Source organism: Urocitellus parryii, chromosome 6, assembly GCF_045843805.1.
Source record: "Urocitellus parryii isolate mUroPar1 chromosome 6, mUroPar1.hap1, whole genome shotgun sequence".
NCBI lineage: Eukaryota > Metazoa > Chordata > Mammalia > Rodentia > Sciuridae > Urocitellus > Urocitellus parryii.
Window position 1 is genome coordinate 72022357 of NC_135536.1, and position 20319 is coordinate 72042675.

General features: G+C 40.6%; 2 protein-coding genes across 2 annotated transcripts; both read left to right on the forward strand.

The window, feature by feature from the left end:
• The first annotated feature begins 41 nt into the window (after positions 1-41).
• Positions 42-13624, forward strand: L3hypdh (trans-L-3-hydroxyproline dehydratase). Its single transcript, XM_026410054.2, has 5 exons — positions 42-616; positions 5227-5396; positions 7676-7798; positions 7884-8021; positions 12342-13624. Exons 1-5 carry the CDS (start codon positions 109-111, stop codon positions 12465-12467), a joined length of 1065 nt encoding a protein of 354 aa, XP_026265839.1. The 5' UTR covers positions 42-108; the 3' UTR covers positions 12468-13624.
• A 2493-nt stretch (positions 13625-16117) lies between these two features.
• Gpr135 (G protein-coupled receptor 135) lies at positions 16118-17626 on the forward strand. Its single transcript, XM_026410059.2, has one exon. It carries the CDS (start codon positions 16118-16120, stop codon positions 17624-17626), a length of 1509 nt encoding a protein of 502 aa, XP_026265844.2.
• Positions 17627-20319: the final 2693 nt, after the last annotated feature.

Genomic DNA, 20319 nt, shown 5'->3' on the forward strand with positions numbered 1-20319 from the left:
CACCCCTAAGGCTGCCACGCCCACTAGCCTTCTGGGTTAGGGTGAGTTGTAGGTTCCCATCCTCGGGCGAGCACCGCTGGGCAGTGGTGGAGCTGCTGCACACCGACAATGGAGAGCGCGCTGGCCGTGCCCCGCCTACCCCCACACGACCCGAGGACGCCGGCGCTGTCGGTGGTGGACATGCACACGGGCGGCGAGCCCCTGCGCATTGTGCTGGCTGGGTGTCCAGAGGTGGAAGGGCCCACTTTGCTGGCTAAGCGGCGCTACATACGCCAGCACCTTGACTACGTGCGGCGGCGACTCATGTTCGAGCCCCGGGGTCACCGGGACATGTACGGAGCTGTCCTGGTGCAGAGCGAGCTTCCGGACGCTCACCTGGGCGTTCTGTTCCTGCACAACGAGGGCTACAGTTCCATGTGCGGCCACGCAGTGCTGGCGCTTGGCCGCTTCGCCCTCGACTTCGGGCTGGTGCCTGCACCCGCAGCCGGCACCTGCGAGGCCCGAGTCAACATCCACTGCCCGTGCGGGCTGGTGACCGCTTTTGTGGAGTGTAAGGGCGGCCGCAGTTGTGGCCCTGTGCGCTTCCACAGCGTCCCGGCCTTCGTGCTGGCCTCAGGTAACTAGCGGGACCCTCCATCCTCTATCCGGAACGAAACTAACCACATTAACTGTCTCTCTGGGTTGGAACCCAAGCGGTGCAACTAACACACTCCGCTTGCCCCCGCAACCAATAAAAAGGTGATTTCAAATCACTGCAAACTTGTGTCAGCATCTTGAGCTTTGCAGATTCGGCGAGTGCAGTTCAGTTAAACCGCAGGAGATCCTGGAGCGGTGAAGAATTGGTGCTTTGCTTACTGAGAGCCTTTTAGGCCTTTTCTTGCATTCCTAGATTTCACAGTTGAATAAAGCAAAGCACACTAGCTAGGGTCAAGGAAACAGCAAAGAATAGCCAGTATCAGGGCTCCAAAGTATGTTTGATAAACACATTATTATTCCTAACGAGTTACTAAATATGGTCTTCTGTTAAAAGTGCCTTTCCTCTTTGGATAAGAATTGGAGAATGAAGTGAAGATATAGATGTTGCTGTTCTTAATTGCTTTAAGAACATGGACATGGACTGGGTTCAAATCCTGCAACCACTTAAAACTGTGCATCCTTAGATTATTTAACCTCTCTGAGCTTGTTTCTTCATTTATCTCATAGAGTTTGTTAGGTTTAAATGATAGTATGTTGTATACTTAGAATTTTAAAACTATATAAAATGTGTTCCTTGAGGTGGAAAGATTGCAGGATGTGTAAGGGTTGTTGAGAGGAATTGGGCTGTGAATGAGACTAGAACAGGCATTTTTCAGTCTTAGAGCAAACTTAGGCAATTTAAGCACACAAGTTGATGATGGATGCCTCTGGGGAAATTGATTCCATTTTCCCCTTAGGAGAGAATAGTGTCACATTCCAATTGGCATTTGAGGGAGACAGAATCTATGTTTAGAATTGCATCTAAAAAAAACCCTCAATGGTTTACTGATGCTACCTAGTTTTCCCCTAGATAACCCCAGCTGCATTAAAAGCACTAGATTTTGTGGGAATTGACAGCTGGTCACCAACTACATCATAGTTCTGGTTCAGTTAGGGCAAGGGAAGCCAACCCCTCAAGGACAATAGTTTCTGAGAGCATCTCCATGTGACATCACAATAATTGGTGGATAGTAATGGTCACTTTGAATAAAGAAAATGAAATCCTATATTCTCTACTTGGAAAACTGCATAAAAGGCAGATGGCAGTATTCAAGGTCACTTGCTTTGCATCTCCATATTCAGTGACCATGGGCAAGAAAGTCCATGCTTCCATGTCACAGTCTGTAAAATGAGGATGACTGCAGTACCTACTTCAGAGGGCTGCCAAGTTCATCTCCAACACACAACACTAAAGGGCATTCTCCTATGTTTTGTTTACTGTGTTCCAATTGCCTAGAATAGTAGGTAATCAATGAATATTTATTGAATAAGTAACTAAATGAAATTTAGAAGAATATGCTGATTTGCAAATGTAGCTGTCTGTTCCCCTTGAGAAACTTATTCTCACTGGAAATTAAACTTTTGTCTTTATTGTTAAGATGTATTGTATCCCTAATCTGTACCAGGCACTGCCCACATATTATCATGTAGAATTTTGAAAACAACTCTTAGGAAAAATAGCAATTCCATTTTATACACAAGGACACCTGCCCTCTGGTAGGTACCAATCTACACACTCACACCCATCATTTAACCATAGGTTTCCATATTCAGCAGTCCTTCGTTACTATTTACTTCCTCATTCTCCTTTCCTTAAGTAAGTGAGGCCAATCAGATTGCTTCCCTCTCATCCTTAAAGTGTTTGTTATTTGAAGAGATGTTTATCAATTTTCTGGAAAACTAATGTATGACACCTTGTTCACACATATGGCATGTTTTTAAATGTCTTTCTTGTCCAACTGAACCCCCAAAAGGGCAAAGGCAATGTTTTATTTATTTTACTTCTTGTATACCTCTTAGATAATATACAATAATTAGCATATAGTAGTAGGTAGCCACTAAATCTCAGGTGAAGTAAATCAAATTAAAACTGTAGTGATAAGCTTGTATAAAATAAAAGGAAAAACCTTAAATTTTGGATTGAGTTCTAAATAGAGGTTGTATATTTTAGTGGAAAAGGTTTGGGTGTTAGAGTCACACCTCATCCCAAGTTTGATTCCAAGCTCCACCACTGATTTTTTGTGTAACAGAGAATAATGTGAAGACAGTAAATAATGTAGTACAATCTCTTAGGGCTGTAGTAATTACAACATTAATGTAATGAATCAATGTGAACATACCTGGCACTTAAGATGTAGTCACATGAGAAATAAATATCTTGATTTTTAATGTTAGTAAATTTCTGATTAAAAAATAAAATATTAATGGAATAATATTAATGGACAGAAGAAAATTGAAACTCAGATATATTATCTTACCCAATTGCCCATTCTAAGAAAACTAGAGCCCAAGATTTTAAAGAGGGTGGACTAGGGGAGCAGTTACAGGCTCAGTGACCACTTGAGCCAGCTCTCCCACTCCTCCCTGGTGCAGGATTGGGGCCAATGCCTTGTTTAGCTACACAGTCAAGAAGATGGTCCAGGCAGACTAAGTCACAGACTGTTACTCCTGCCCTCTGGTAGGTACCAATCTACACACTCACACCCATAATTTAACCATAGGTTTCCATATTCAGCAGTCCTTCGTTACTATTTACTTCCTCATTCTCCTTTCCTTAATCCTGATTTCAGGTTGCATCCACATCATGATGAAGACATTTTTCAATGTTGCTGTTAAGATCCACAGACACATTTCATTCTTTTGATTATAAATTTTCTTTATTTCAACACATATGTTACAAGGACTTCTGTAGATTAGACCTAACTCCTAGTATACTGGTATTGCTGTATTACTCTGTAAAACTCGGGTACAGAAGAAATATTTTCTTTTTCACAACTTATTTTCTAAAATTGAGAGCCCATTCTGTCCTGTTGGGTGACTTGGCCCCATGCATGTTATATGTGTGAGCAAAGGTTTCCTCAAAGTGCCACGCTTCAGAGGAGGGCCCTTTGGCCTAGCTTGCACAGCTGACCAGTGAAGTGAAGCTGGTCAGCCTACTCCTTGTGGCCCTTGTCCTCATCCCTGCACTGCCCCTCCTGGTTGGCTGTGCTGTCCCACCCTAAAGCCCTCCTGTGCTGTGGGGAAGTCAATACAGTCCTCTGTACTCAGGACATTTAGCCTCCTCTCTCCCTAATCCAAAAGAAATTATCAGCTAATAGAAATATTTCTCCCTTCAGACACTCTAGCCAACAAATGCCTTTCCCCTGAGAATTAGGTTTCCATTAAAAAAAAAAAAAAAAAAAAAAAAGAACTACTTTCTCCCTTGCCAGGTGCCTTCCCCAAGGCAGGGACTACCAGACCAGCTTGAATTGGGGAGAAGGAAGAGAGGAAAATATCAAAAGGAGTACCATTATGGTTTGGATATGTGGTTCCCCAAAAGCCCACATATGAGACAATGCAAGAAAATATAGAAATGCTTGGTTAATCAGTGTATTAATCTGCTTGAATGGTTTAACTGGGTGGTAACTGTAGGTAGGTAGGTGGGGTGTGGCTGGAGGAAGTTGGTCACTGGGGATGTGCCTTTGGGATATATATTTTGTCCCTGATGAACATTGCTTTTTGTGCTTCCCAAGTGTCATGTTCTGAGCTGCTTTCCTCTGTCACTCCCTTCTACCTTCATGTTCCGCCTCATCTCAGGCACAGAGCAATGGAGTCTGCCAACTATGGACTTAGACCTCTGAAACCAAGATCCTCAAATAAACTATTCCTCCTCTAAAGTTGTTCTGCTCAGGTCTTTTGGTCATAGTGGCAAAAATCTTACTAAAACAGGTAGAAACACTTTTAATGTCCCAAAACATTTTCTAACCCATTCCTTTGGAAATGCAGATAAAGGATTTCAAAGAACTGACCTTTAGGTGGAACTTTAGATATGTAAAAATCCTGATACAAAAATAACACTATGTGATGTCTTCTATTGTACAATGGCTTTTTCCTGAGTCTTTGCAGAATCACTTTGAGATGAAACATGCAGATGATGTTTGTATATAATTTATAGAAAAAAAATTCTTTCAAAAATTTTGTTTTGACCTTGCATTTGAAGAAAATCAATTTGTGAATAGAATTCAAATTCTATTTTAAACTGTTACTAGTAGTAAAATCAGGGACCTATATTTTCCTTTATAAGGATCAATTTGATTCCTGAGGGTTTTCCCTCCCTTGGTCTCTATGATGTTTCTCAGAAAAGGGCTTCATAGTAGTTAACAAATATGTACGTATGATATGGGGTGTGACAGCATTCAAATGTTTTACAACTTAATGCAAACATCATCAAGTTAAAAATAAAAAGATGCACCCATCATTACCTGATGCTCACTCTTTTGAAAAATGGATTTCTGCTTCATTCCTTTTCATGATACCAAAAGTTCTCCCTGCAAGCTGGGTACAGTGGCACATGCTGGTAATCCTAGCATCTTGGGAGGCTGTGGCAGGAGAATAGTGAGTTCAAAGCCAGCCTCAGTTCTCCCACAGAATAAACATTTAAATATTTAAAATGCTGTGAATGTTTTGCTAAAATACTAAAAACAAACTGATTTTCAAGCACATCTTTTTAAGATCTCATGGTGGATGTTCCTGGACATGGAAAGGTGGTGGTGGACATTGCATATGGTGGAGCATTTTATGCACTGGTTAGTGCAGAAAAGTTTGGACTTGATATATGTTCTGCGAAGACAAGAGACCTTGTGAACACAGCGAGTGTGGTGACAGAAGCAGTGAAAGCTCAGGTCAGTCCAGTCACTGCCATAATAGCAAATAACCTCCCTCTGTGGCATGGAGAAATAGAATGATCATGTCCATTAAGTATCTTAATAGGGTACTGGTTAAAATCTTAGGTTCTAGAGCAAGGCTACTGGTGAGCTCTGGCTTTGCCATTTATAATATTCATAACCTTGTACAAGTTACATAACCTCTGCACGTCCCAGTTTTTAGCAGATATTATACAATATCTGCTTTTAGGGTTGTTATAAAAGTGAAATAAGTTAATACATGTAAAAGACTTAGAATATTGCCTGGCCCTTAATAATAGCAATAAATGTTAACTATTAGTCACTTTTTAATATACCTATGATGATATAGCTTATGATTATTTGAAATTACAATAAATATATTATACAATATTCCATTAATTTGAAGCTCATGTGTTTTGCTCTATGTGGTAATTCTGTATTTGCTATATGTGATTATTAGATCTGATAAAAATTCTTATTTCAATAAGAAATTAATAAAAAATTTTCTTAGTGAATTTTTCTTGTATTGCCTAGAAGTTACTCAAATAACTATTCAACTAACTAGTTTGTGCTTGGGATAAAACCTTTTTGATAAAAATCAGTTTCAATAATGAGTCAATAATATTATTTCTAGCACAAGTCTGCCATTCTACCTTGAAGTCAGAATTTAGAGATAAAATACATAATTTGAATGTTTTGGCACCTAAATATTTAATTACTAATAGTAAAAATTAACTTGTGAAAGGCAATGTCTATTATACTTGCACTAGTAATTTCTAACGGACTCAACACTCTTGGCTTTAATTAAAAACTTAAGTAACAAATGAAAATATATGCTATATTGCTATTCTAAATTTTCATTTTTCTGAAACTTTATGTGGATATTATTTAGTCAGTAACTTTTAAGAGCAAAAATTATATTTTTTTCTATCAAGCAGAAAGCTAATAGTTTTAAAAATTGGCACACAATAATTCCATTTGTTATGAAATTGAGAAGAAAAAGGCATGTAAAAGTAGTAATTTTGAACTTCCCCATAAAGTTTGAACTTCTCACAGAGATGGTAGTGACAAGGGTGGACCCTGATAAAGGGGATATTTTGAGAAAAATATGAAGTTCTATTGCTAATATATCAGATAGTAGAACTACTTTGTCAATTGCTGACCATCAATTCTGGTGCAAATTTAGGGAAAGACCATCTGTGGGGGGAAGGGCTAAAGTTAATATAAATTTTTCTTCATTCTTTTAACAAACATTTAGCATGAACTTATTGCATGTCAGACATATGCTAGATGCTAGAGACCCAAAGGAAGAACAAACCCTACCCTATCTCCCAGGAGCTTGAGCTAGTGGTGGGAAGGATGGGGGACATACTTGTGAACCTGTGAATAGTGTGTTGGAGTAGTACTTCAGTAGAGTTGGGCTCAGGGGCTCAGAAAGCTAAGATCCAATATGCAGGCCTGTTTATCTTGGTTTTAAATGGACTCTTTGGCTTTTAAGAATCTAGATATGTTCAATTTTAAAAAAATAACAGGTAAGTGGGAGTGAAATATACTAATTATAAGAATAAATGGAGAAGATCATAGTATTCAGTCTACTAGACGATTGGAATTATAGAAACTTGGAGAAAGTTAAACAAGTAGATCTCCCAAGAAAACCTGGGAGCATTACACTTTTGGATCTTAATGAACCTTACCACTGAGGACCAACCAACTCAGCCAGTGCCAGCTTCTGTGTCTGCTGTTTTACATGGAACAACTGACTTCATCCTCTACAGTATCTTTCTTTTTTTCCCCTGTTCAATTGATTCTCTTACCCCAAATCTTCTAGATCCTTTTAACTTTTACTTGCTCATGGCCTCTCACAGTCCTTGTCTCTATCACTGGAATTAACCTCAGCTCTAGATACTTAGTGCCTGATTTTTCTACATTCTCCCCTTCAGGCTCCTGAGAATGAAAATACGATGGCTTTAGCTACAGCCAGCCTGTGGACTTGGGGCCAGTGCTTCAAAAAGTGTGTGTTAGAATAGAGGACTGTTCTTTTCACTGAAACTATATGCAGGTCAGTTTCCTTAGAAGGGACCCAAAGTATGACAACAACCAGAAATTTAAAAAAAATACTATCTAAAGAATAGCATCTAGCATCTGGTTCCTTGCCCCAAAATGCTAAAGATTGAAAAATTATATAAAAGAGTACCCTATCTACATTATTAAAAAAGATAAATTTGAAATAAAGCATTTATTTTACATATGGCTAATTATTTTGTTCTTATTTTCAGTTTAAAATTACTCATCCTGATAATGAAGACCTTTCCTTTCTCTATGGAACTATATTAACAGATGGAAAAGATGCTTATAGTGAGGAACCAACCACCAACATCTGTGTATTTGCAGATGAACAGGTATTAAAACTGTAATTGTTAGCCACAAACACCAGGTACTATGGAACTAGAATACTCTGAACATTCTTCCTTTATGCTGAAACAGGTTGACAGGAGCCCCACTGGCTCAGGAGTGACAGCCCGAATTGCTCTGCAGTATCATAAAGGCCTTCTAAAACTGAACCAAACCAGGATCTTCAAAAGCAGTGCAACTGGCTCTGTGTTCACAGGGAAAGCTGTGAGGGTGAGTGTCACCTTTGTTTCTTATTTGTAAATGTGTTGCTTATGAAACCGAAGAGGACTGAGTTGAGTGATGAGTTCTCAGAAGAGATTTGTGTGTGTGTGTGTGTGTGTGTGTGTGTGTGTGACTGAGGATTAAACCCAGGGGTGCTATACTACTGAGCTACATCCCCAGTCCTTTTTTTTGTTGAGACAGGGTCTCCCTAGATTGATGAGGCTGGCCTTGAACTTGCAATCCTACTGCCTCAGCCTCCAAGTAGCTGGGATTATAGGTTTGTGCCACTGGGTCCTGTTCATAATAGAATTTTAAAGCAAGCCTGTAAAAACTTCTGTTCAACTAACATATTGGTTCTCAAAGTTTAGTCTTGGGACCCCTAAGAGTCCCCAACATGCTTCCTATATGTCTACAAGGTCAAAACTCTGTTAATAATAAGACTAAAATAATAATAATAACAATAATAGCTTTTCACTCTCATTCTCTCAAACGTATTCAATGGAGTTCTCCAGAGACTACATGATGGGTGATATCCCAACCAACTCAATGCAAAAGCAGATATAAGAATCTAGCTGTCTTTTGTTAAGCCAGACAAGAAAGAAGTTTGCAAAAGTGTAAAACAATGCCACATTTCTCATTAAATTTTTGCAAATATATTTCACAAATATTTCTTTATACATTAAAGTGTAATCATTGTAATGGGTTTATTGTTTTTAATGAAGTAATTAACAAATATCTTTAATTCTTGATACAACAAATATGGATAGATATAACCTTCATAAACCAAACCTCCTTGAGGTCCTCAAATCTTTTTTTAAAATTTTTTTAATTTTTTTAAATTTATTTATTTTTTTTAATTTTTATTGTTGGTTGTTCAAAACATTACATAGTTCTTGATATATCATATTTCACACTTTGATTCAAGTGGGTTATGAACTCCCATTTTTACCCCGTATACAGATTGCAGAATCACATCTGTTACACATCCATTGATTTACATATTGCCATACTAGAGTCTGTTGTATTCTGCTGCCTTTCCTATCCTCTACTATCCCCCCTCCCCTCCCCTCCCCTCTTCTCTCTCTACCCCCTCTACTGTAATTCATTTCTCCCCCTTGTATTTTTTCCCTTTCCCCTCACTTCCTCTTGTATATAATTTTGTATACCCCTGAGGGTCTCCTTCCATTTCCATGCAATTTCCCTTCTCTCTCCCTTTCCCTCCCACCTCTCATCCCTGTTTAATGTTAATTTTCTCATGCTCTTTGTCCCTACTCTGTTCTTAGTTACTCTCCTTATATCAAAGAAGACATTTGGCATTTGTTTTTTAGGGATTGGCTAGCTTCATTTAGCATAATCTGCTCTAATGCCATCCATTTCCCTCCAAATTCTATGATTTTGTCATTTTTTAATGCAGAGTAATACTCCATTGTGTATAAATGCCACATTTTTTTATCCATTCATCTATTGAAGGGCATCTAGGTTGGTTCCACAGTCTTGCTATCATGAATTGTGCTGCTATGATCATCAATGTAGCAGTGTCCCTGTAGTATGCTCTTTTTAGGTCTTTAGGGAATAGACCGAGAAGGGGAATAGCTGGGTCAAATGGTGGTTCCATTCCCAGCTTTCCCAGGAATCTCCATACTGCTTTCCAAATTGGCCGCACCAATTTGCAGTCCCACCAGCAATGTACAAGTGTACCCTTTTCCCCACATCCTCGCCAGCACTTGTTGTTGTTTGACTTCCTAATGGCTGCCAATCTTACTGGAGTGAGATGGTATCTTAGGGTGGTTTTGATTTGCATTTCTCTGACTGCTAGAGATGGTGAGCATTTTTTCATATACTTGTTGATTGATTGTATGTCCTCCTCTGAGAAGTGTCTGTTCAGGTCCTTGGCCCATTTGTTGATGGGGTTATTTGTTATCTAATTGTCTAATTTTTTGAGTTCTTTGTATACTCTGGATATTAGGGCTCTATCTGAAGTGTGAGGAGTAAAGATTTGTTCCCAGGATGTAGGCTCCCTATTTACCTCTCTTATTGTTTCTTTTGCTGAGAAAAAACTTTTTAGTTTGAGTAAGTCCCATTTGTTGATTCTAGTTATTAACTCTTGTGCTATGGGTGTCCTATTGAGGAATTTGGAGCCCGACCCCACAGTATGTAGATCGTAGCCAAATTTTTCTTCTATCAGACACCGTGTCTCTGATTTGATATCAAGCTCCTTGATCCATTTTGAGTTAACTTTTGTGCATGTCGAGAGAAAGGGATTCAGTTTCATTTTGTTGCATATGGATTTCCAGTTTTCCCAGCACCATTTGGTGAAGATGCTATCCTTCCTCCATTGCATGCTTTTAGCCCCTTTATCAAATATAAGATAGTTGTAGTTTTGTGGATTGGTTTCTGTGTCCTCTATTCTGTACCATTGGTCCACCCGCCTGTTTTGGTACCAGTGAGTTCCTCAAATCTTAAGGTATAAAGGGTACCAAAACTAGAAGGTTTGAGAACCACTAAATTATGGTTTGGGGATTTTGTTATTATTTTTTGTTTTATTCTACAGAGTGTTTTATTTTATATAATAGAATGTAAAAACCATGAAAAATTTTAAAAAGCAAAAGTTTTGTACTGGAATAAAATTTTAAATATGTTAACAGGGCCAATTAATCTACTTATGGTAGTAAGTGAAATCTACCACAGAATGATTACATGTAGTAAATGAATCTCTACTCCTTTAACATAGAAGACAATCCATCCTAATTATCAGTTATTTTCAAGGTTTGTTTTTTTTCTGAATATGGAATTTTCTTTAAGTTAGGTATTCCTAGATCATAGATTGATCTTATGGTATACCAAACCATTTATAGCATAAGAGAACACTTGGAGCACAGTGGCTTCAGAATTTGAGCCTGAAGATAAAAATAATAATACAGAATATTTACTAGGTACTTCGCTGTGTATCAATTTCCAAGCTAAAGAATGTTATACGTACCATATTCATTTAAACCTTGTAAGAATTCTAAGAGACTGGTACTGTTATGATCCTTTTTTAATAGATGAAAAAATAGAGAATTAGAAAGCTTAGGTAAACTTGTCAGGACTTAGTTCATGAGTAGCAAAGCCAGGCTATGAATGTGGGTCTCTCTCAACAGACTCTATGCTGTTAATTATTACATTGTACTGCTACCACTCAAAGCCAAGTTTACCAGTGCTTGATATTATACCAGCTTTGTAATAAAATAATAAAATTACTGTACCCTACTTTAATATTTGACATTTACCTTTACCTTAGTTGTTCTTATTTACAAGATTTGAAAGTAAAAATCAACTTCAAGTAAGAGTTGCAGTTATTTATTTTACAGTTATTAATCAGGCTTACCAGAGTATCTTCACATGCACTATAAGCCTTTCCTTTCTGTCTGGGCTCTTCCAGGCTCTCTCATGGTGCTTTCTCAGTCTCTTTCCCTGCCCCAGCTTCTGCTCCCTGTCCATCCAATTAAGTGACTCCAGCATTTTATTCTTAGCTTCCTTCCATCTCATCTACAATTTAATGCCACTAGACACTTTCTTCCACTTTCTAGAATTCAGTTCTCAACCCCTCTGCTGCTGATGACTCCTAAACCTTCATCCCTACCATGCCTGTCCTGCAACTCTTTCTGATCTAACACTTTTATTGCTGGTCCCTATCCTCATCTCTATGAGGAATGAATGTCCTCAAAGTATTTCAAATGCAACTTGTTAAAAAGTCCATCCTATGGACTAGGGCTGTTATTCAGTGGCAGAGCGCTTGCCTAGCATGTTTGAGGCACTGAGTTCGATCCTTAGCCCCCAATAAAATAAAGGCATTCTGACCATCTACAACTATATTTTTTAAGTCCATGCTACCATCCTTCCTTTACATACTCTTCTCTTATTCCCCATCTTAGCTAATGGCATCATTAGTTTCACTTCCAAGCACAAAACCATGGTCTTGTTTACCTTATTTTTAATTTCTTTCTACATTGTCATCAGGCCAGTCATTTCCACCTCTAAAGTATTTCTATATTATGTTATCTTTCTCCATCTTTACTAAAAACTACCTAGTGCCTCTGGATTAAAACCAGTGAATCAAAGTTCTTTCTTAAAAGGTTTCTGGGCTTCTAGTCTCTCTCCTCTTCAACTTGTCCTTCATTTTACTCTAAACATATCTAAAATACACATTAGACCATGTTACTTTCCTTAAAAATTTTCCATAGCCCTTAGGTTTCCTTTAACACGATAAAAATCAAGAGTTCAACTTTTAAGCCAGATACAGTATGAGTGAAATATTTTGATAGGGTGTTCCTTCCATCTTTTTTTCAGGAAGCAAAATGTGGTGACTTCAAAGCGGTTATAGTGGAAGTATCAGGACAAGCACATTACACAGGTGCAGCAAGCCTTACTGTAGAAGATGACGACCCACTGAAGGATGGGTTTCTTCTCAAGTGACCTCTTCCATGAATTTTAAGGGATTTCCTTCCAAAGTAATTATTATCTGTAATCAATGTTTCCTCTAAATTATGTTAACCATTATTGAGTAATACATGTCATCTAATATCCCTTCTTTCTAAAATAGTATACTGTAGTGAAATAGACAATTATCATATCCCCTATTTTCAAATGAACTTTGGTATAGATATCACTTATGTCTACTATACAAAGTGCCAAAAATTCAGAAACTTTTCTAGTCATTATCAGGTAAAATAGAATCTTAGTTACTTAAATATTACTCTATGGTATTGCTATAAGATTTTGTTTTAGAGATTCTTTGAATAAAATTTGTAATTGTAGCCTTCTCAACAATAAACTTTACAATTTTTTTAGTCTTCTAGTTTTAGTAAAGTAATGGCCTCTCTATAAGCAGCATATAAAGGATATGGGTTATTAAGGGGTATCCAACACTTAATATAAACAGCCTGGGTGGTCAACTTCTGTGAGTAGGTGTTACTTTAGCTGCTGCTGGGATGTGTCTAAGCTGCAAACTGGGCTCCTACATCCACTAAGTGTCATAAACTGATGCTAAGACTAACTAGTAATCAGACTTACTATCTCTTTAAGATGCATGTGTGTGTGTGTGTGTGTGTGTGTCCACACATGTGCATGTGTGTGTGCATGGTAGGTATGGAATCCAAGGTGGGTACAGAACCCAGGACCTCAAGCATGCTTAGTACATTCCTACCCACTGAATTACCGTCTGGCTGCTTTAAGACTTTTATAAAAGGAATTGTCCATTAATTATTGAAGTGCAAGTACATAGTAGAAATTAATTGGGGATGGGGATTTTAGCTCTGTGGCAGAGTGCTTGCCTAGCATGTGCAAGGCCCTGAGTTCAGTCCCTGAAAAAAAGAAAAAAGAAAGGAATTAATCAATGAATCTTTACAATGGAATGAGTCACATTATCAACCACATAGAAATAAAGAAGAAATAAATGTAGACCTTTGGCACTCTTGCTAGACAATTCTTATCTGTGAGCCTGTTAAAAATATTTGATTGTTAATAGTTGTCATAGATTTAAGCACTAAAATATTCTCTTTTAATGTGATGCCTTCAAAGAATTGAGTAGACTCTTTTGTGAGGTAGGTAATAGTATTTTCTTTCTAAGCATACAAAAACTGAATTATTTATTTTACCAGGCTTTATCACCCAATAAATCCATATTGACCCTGTCATTAGTTCTGTGGTTTTACCTGACCAAAATTAATATTTTAATTTCCATATTACACAAAAGCAATTAAGGTATTTTTCATTTGGTCTTTATAAAATTCTGTGGCAAAGAAAATCACCTAAGAAAAGTGACACTATCACTAACTCAGTGTGACCATGTACTTTTTCCTACAGATTAAGAGCTGTACTTTAAAAAAAAAAAAAAAAAAGTGAACTAAATAACAGAGAACAGAACCACTCTTTTCTCTCCAAATCTCACATCACATTAATTTGAAAAAAATACATTGCTTAAAAGTTACATTCTACAGCTTTTTATGTGCCATGTTACATAGCCTCTACTATTATGAAGTATACTATGCAATAGGTATTAGTATCCCATGGTTATCAAGGGTGGGAATTTCATCCCTGACATTGTTTAGAATTGTCAGTTCTGGGTGATAATAAACAAGTGATGACTTTTAGTCAGTTTTATCACTGTTTTGGAATTCTCTACAAACAGCATAGCTCTTGTCAGCTGCACCAGGGTGGATCACTCCCTCTGGAGATCCTCTGTGTGTTACTGCTTGTTCCAGTCAGATGGAAGAGGGAGAAGCAGATCAGGTATGTCAAAATAACTCTCCAAAGGTCATTCTAGAGGCTGTGAATCTAGGACTTCTGACTCCATTATTTTCTTACTATACTTCTTTTATCTCTAAGACAGGACAGTTAGAACTTTTTCAAGATACAGTACTTGAATAATGATGGTGTATTTCTTGAACATTCAAAAATAGATATTACTTAACTCTTCCAAAATTCTAATCTAAACCAGAGCCAAACCCTTGCAATAAAACAATTGTTATTCTATATTTTGCCCTGTCTCATTTGGGGTCAGAAACACTAGGGAGATCACCTCCCACCTCTGCCTGTCTGGCCAGTCACCAAGCCCTATTGATTCTACCTTCTAAATATTGGTCACTACTACTCTATCATATCTCACTAAGGGTCTAACCTCACCAACTAAAGTATATCTGATCTTCCCTTCACTGGTTTCTTCCCTTAAGTACTTAAATGTGCTTATCACAGGTAGAATGAACCTCATACTTTAGCTTGCTGTTCCTCATCCTCTAGCTTGCTGTCACTCCTTGCCTTGGCATTCTAGTCTTTAGATTTCTTACTCTCCACTCGCTGGGTACATTTTTCTCACCTTCCATTTGCTAGTCAACTCTAAGTCTGATTTCTGCTTCATTACTACTTGGAAGCTATACTTGACCTAATTGTCACACTTAACCGGCTCCACATGGTTTATGTAATCCATGGTGGCTGCTTCTGCTTGCTACTTGCAGGCAAGTATATTTATTACACTAGGAACCCCTCACCCACTTGGTGCTGAGCTCACCCACAGAGCCATTCAGTGAGATTCCCAAGGCCTTTAGGTTGAGACCCAGTCCCCATTAAACCCACCTAGCACTGCCATTGTATGAGTCCAGGTCCATCTCTCTCTTTCACTATGAACTTGCATTGCTCATTGCTTCAAGTCCCCCAGTTGGGTCATCCTTCTCAAAACTCTCAAAAGCTACAAATTGCATAATATCCTTAAGACAACATTGCTCATACTTTGGCAAGTGTATAAATCACCTGTGAATCTTAAAATGCAGATTCTCATCCAGTAGGCCTGGGGGAAGCAGTTCTACCAAATCCTCAGGTGATATTAATGCTGCTTAGTAGGAGGGCTACACTGTGAACAGTAAAATTCATTGGCAAATCTATTTTAATTACTTGTTTGGGCCCAGGTTTCACAGGTGAGTTCCCCTGATCTGGTAAGCCATTTTAACTCTGAAATACATGAAAATCCTATTTTCAGATAAAGGACAGGGCTGACCTCAAGAGCACAAATGACTTTCCTGAGGACAGCCTGGGGACATTACCTTCCCTTCTTTACTGAAGACAAAAACATAAGCCTCATTAACTCTCTCACAGCCTGGCTTTGTGCTCTTTAACTGCTTCTTGGTTTTTTACTACTCCCTAGCATTCCACCTATGGTTCCTTCATTTGATATTCTGTCCCTAAGCAGTCATACCCACGGTATGACACTGAACCTTGAATAAATCTGTTCCACCGTATGGGGGCCGGTCTCCTTCCCTAGGAGGCCGACCTGGCTGGCACTCTGAAGCTCAAACCAATGGCTAGGTAACCTCGGGGAAAGGCGGGGTGTCAGGGGCTGGCTTTTCTGGGGTACTGGGCTGGCGTCCCGCCCCGCGCTCCTGCGTAAACACGCGGTTCCCACGGCAACGCCTGGAGCCCACGTCAAAGGCTCCGCCGGGTCCCCGGCGACCGTCACCCCTCCCGCCTAGCCTGACTCCCCGCAGCGGCCGCTCCCCCGGCCCAAGCCACCTCTCCGGCCCAGCGGCCGCCTCCCCGGTGCGGGATGAACAGATCCGCGGCCTCCGCGGGGCCCCATGGAGGAGCATCCGCGGCCGCCGCCGGCCCGCCCACCAGTGAGCATGGCCTGGCCGGGCGTCCCACATCCCGGCGCCCCCTCCGCGGCCGGCTCGCCTGGCGGGACTTCCTCCGCGGCGACATTGGCCGTGCTCTCCTTCAGCACCGTGGCGACCGCGGCGGCCGCGGCGCTGGGGAACCAGAGCGACGCCAGCGGGGGAGGCAGCGTTGCCGCTCCAGGTGGCGGCGGCGGCGGAGGCAGGCCCGGGGCGGCGGGGGCGGCGGGGGCGGTGCGGGTGGCGGCGGCGGCGAGGCCGGCGCTGGGCCCGGAGGCGGCGCCGGTGCTATCACACGGGGCAGCGGTGGCAGCTCAGGCGCTCGTCCTGCTGCTCATCTTCCTGCTATCTAGCCTGGGCAACTGCGCGGTGATGGGGGTGATCGTGAAGCACCGGCAGCTTCGCACCGTCACCAATGCCTTCATTTTGTCGCTGTCCCTGTCGGATCTGCTCACGGCGCTCCTCTGCCTGCCCGCTGCCTTCCTGGACCTCTTCATTCCCCACGGAGGTTCTGCGCCCGAAGTCGCCGCGAGGCCTTGGCGCGTCTTCTGCGCAGCGAGTCGCTTCTTCAGCTCGTGTTTCGGCATCGTGTCCACTTTCAGCGTGGCCCTCATTTCGCTGGACCGCTACTGCGCCATCGTGCGGCCGCCCCGGGAGAAGATCGGCCGGCGCCGCGCCCTGCAGCTTCTGGCGGGCGCTTGGCTGGTGGCTCTAGGCTTTTCCTTGCCCTGGGAACTGTTTGGGGGATCCCGGCAGCCCTCCTCAGTGCAGAGCTTCCATGGCTGCCTTTACCGGACCTCTCCAGACCCTGCGCAGCTGGGCGCGGCCTACAGCGTGGGGCTGGTGGTGGCCTGCTACTTGCTGCCCTTCCTGCTCATGTGCTTCTGCCACTATCACATCTGCAAGGCCGTTCGCCTGTCGGATGTGCGCGTGCGGCCAATGACCACCTACGCGCGTGTGCTGCGTTTCTTTAGCGAGGTGCGCACTGCCACCACCGTGCTCATCATGATTGTTTTCGTCATCTGCTGCTGGGGCCCCTACTGCTTCCTGGTGCTGCTGGCCGCGACCCGGCAGGCCCAGGCCACGCAGGCCCCTTCTCTCCTCAACGTGGTGGCTGTCTGGTTAACCTGGGCCAATGGGGCTATCAACCCTGTCATCTATGCCATTCGCAACCCCAACATTTCCATGCTCCTAGGGCGCAACCGCGAGGAGGGATACCGGACTAGAAATGTGGACGCTTTCCTACCCAGCCAGGGCCAGGGTCTGCAGGCCAGAAGCCGTAATCGCCTTCGAAACGGCCTAGGGGTTTGCAGCAGGATGTCCTCCTCCAACACCACCAGTGGGGCCGGAGGTGACATGGCCATGTGGGCCCGCAAAAACCCAGTTGTGCTTTTCTGCAGGGAGGGACCACCAGAACCTGTGACAGCAATAGCCAAACAGCCTAAAACTGAAGCCGGAGATACTAGCCTCTAAAAAGGGCTGGGATGGACAGCTTTTGAAGGCAAACTTCCACCCCTTCATTTAATGATACAAGATTCCAGGGAGAATCATGGATTTCATAAAGCCAAACATTTAAAACTAAAGAGAGGGGGCGGGTTGCCACTTTCCCCCAAACAACATAAAAACAATGTCCCCTTCTTCAGAAAGTGCCAAAAGGAATGTAAAATGCAAAAATTAAAACAATCTTAAGCCACACAACCAAGCATTGTGAACTTAAGTGCCAAAAAAAAAAATGACCCAAATAAAATTCACAATTACTGAAAAGCTCATATTACAGGAATCACACTGTGAAACAAAGCAAAAATCACTGAATGCAACCAGTATGTGTTTAAATACATAGTTTCAGGATTGAATGGAGACCCTCAGAGCTGCTTGAAGGCCCCTCTAAATCACCAGCATTGAAGGAAAATCTTTAGATTCTAGAACTTGCACCTCTGACCATGCTTAGGTGCTTAGGGGTGCTTAGGTTTGCTAGCAGAAAATTCTTATCCTTACATAAATTGGTGCACTTCTTTCCATCCTTGTAATCTTTGTGGGAAATTTTAAATTCAGATCTTATTTTGAAACCATTTGGGGATTCTGAAAAGTTGGATTTTGAAAGTTGGTTAATTACTACATAAAACTTAACCATCTGAAGGGCAAATAGCATAAAGAAATTGACTGTTCAAAAAGAATTCCAAGATTATTCATAAAAATGACTCTCCCTTCCACCCTTCTTCTTGCCACCACCACCCCCCATCCCAATTACCTGTCTTGGGAAATTTGGAAGCTTACCCTTACTCTAACCTGCTACTCTCCTTGATGATAACTTTTAGGATGCCATTTTCAGAAGGCTTTCACATTTTAAAAAGATAATAACTTTCATAGTAGAAAAACCTTTTGTCTTTTGACATTAAATTTGATTTTTTAGATCCCGCCCAAACTGTAATTTGAAGTCAAATTGATTGAACAGGGTAAGTGATGCTATTAAGTACCAAGACTGGCTTTCCTATATGGCATTTAACTAATTGAAGATAGTTCCAAAGAGAAATTCTAAAAATAGTTTGAGAAGTGGCCACATTGTTGGAATAGTCAACAGAGCTTTCAAGAAGTTCATGCTCTCCTACATTTTGGAAGTTGAGCATATTTTTTTTTCAAGTAGCTGATTGCTGCTTTATAGACATGACCTGTTTAAAATATTGTTATCTTTACCAAAAGGAAAAATAGGTGTGAGACTATTATATGAAAGAGGTCATTAAAAACAAAGGTGTAAAGTTGGAGAGGTACCTCAAGCAAATTGCAGATGTTTTCAGAAATGTGAGAATTGAGATGCTTTTTACAATAATTCAAAAGCACAATTTAGGATTTGTCTATGTGAAATTTCTTATATTGAATGTCACTGTACACAGAATCATTTGCTCAGAATTTTAAAAGATGTTTTTCTGGTTTTTTTCCCCTCTTTCCTTCTCTCCACCCTGTTCCTCTTTTCTTCAATATTTCACAGCCTTAACTGAATAAGAACCTGGTATGAAAAGTCTTCAGCTCTCTATGAAGATTTCAATATGAAATAGCCAGCATTTTTTCTTGTATTTAAAGTTGTTTATTAGAATTTAAGTCTTTGTGTGACTTTTGTAATCAAAGATGGAAATACATGATTCCTGTCAGAGCAAAACATGTTTTAATTTTTTTTCCTGCTTCTCTGGGTATCATCACAATCCAAAGTATATAAATTATCTGCATACATTTTGCTACACTCAATGTAGTACAAAGTAGATGAGATAATCTCTCCATTACTTATTATAAAAAATACAGCGTTAATAGTACAGGGCTAACATGTAACATGTATTGCCTGTTAAAGGCTGGGGAGGGGGTATTTTTGGCATTGTGTGAAAATGGAAGTATTTTCTGGGATTTAGGGAGAGATGATATAGGAGAGGACTCAGCCATTATGAACAAAGAGCAGACAGAAAGTGAGAGACCTTAGGAGGTGGCATGGTGTAAAGTAGGGTTTTGCCTGAGAAGAAAGGAAAAAGACAAGCAAACTCAAATGTGATGTGAAATAAACCTTCCTGGTTAGTAAAGAGAAAATCTAAGATTGGACATTCCAAGGTTAGCATGAAGGACTTCAAGGAAGAAAATTAATTCCCCCTCCTTTTTCAGTAGAAGGGAGTTTTAAGGAAGGAGTGGCTTGTGAGTGAGACCACTCTTAGTGGCTCCAAGAATCTTGGTTGGCAATAGGGAGAATGTTGCTAGTCAGTTACTGAACTATTTACAATGTTGTGAGTGTTTATTTTTTTAATTTGAAGATATACAACTATTGATTGGCAGAACTAGAATTTCACTACGGTCCTGGTTGGGCCTTAAAGTACTGTGTTCCCTTGTCTACTTCTGGTCCTCCTTGAAAGGCTACATGCGGGGAAAGCAAGGATGAGAACTTATGTTACCATCATCATCATCAGTTACCGTTTCTTTTGCTACTCTATGTAAGTCAGTTTCCTTGGTGCCAAGGCTACTAAGGGACAGAAATCCCAGTACCAGCATGGGGACTGCTTACTGCCCAACTGAGGGCTTAGTGCTTTATGAGAATCATCCCTAATCAGGATTCTTAATTTACTTGTGGGAAAGAAGAGGTAGAGCATTTTCAGAATAGGTTGTCAAAGAAAGGAGATGAATTTGTAAGCACAAGA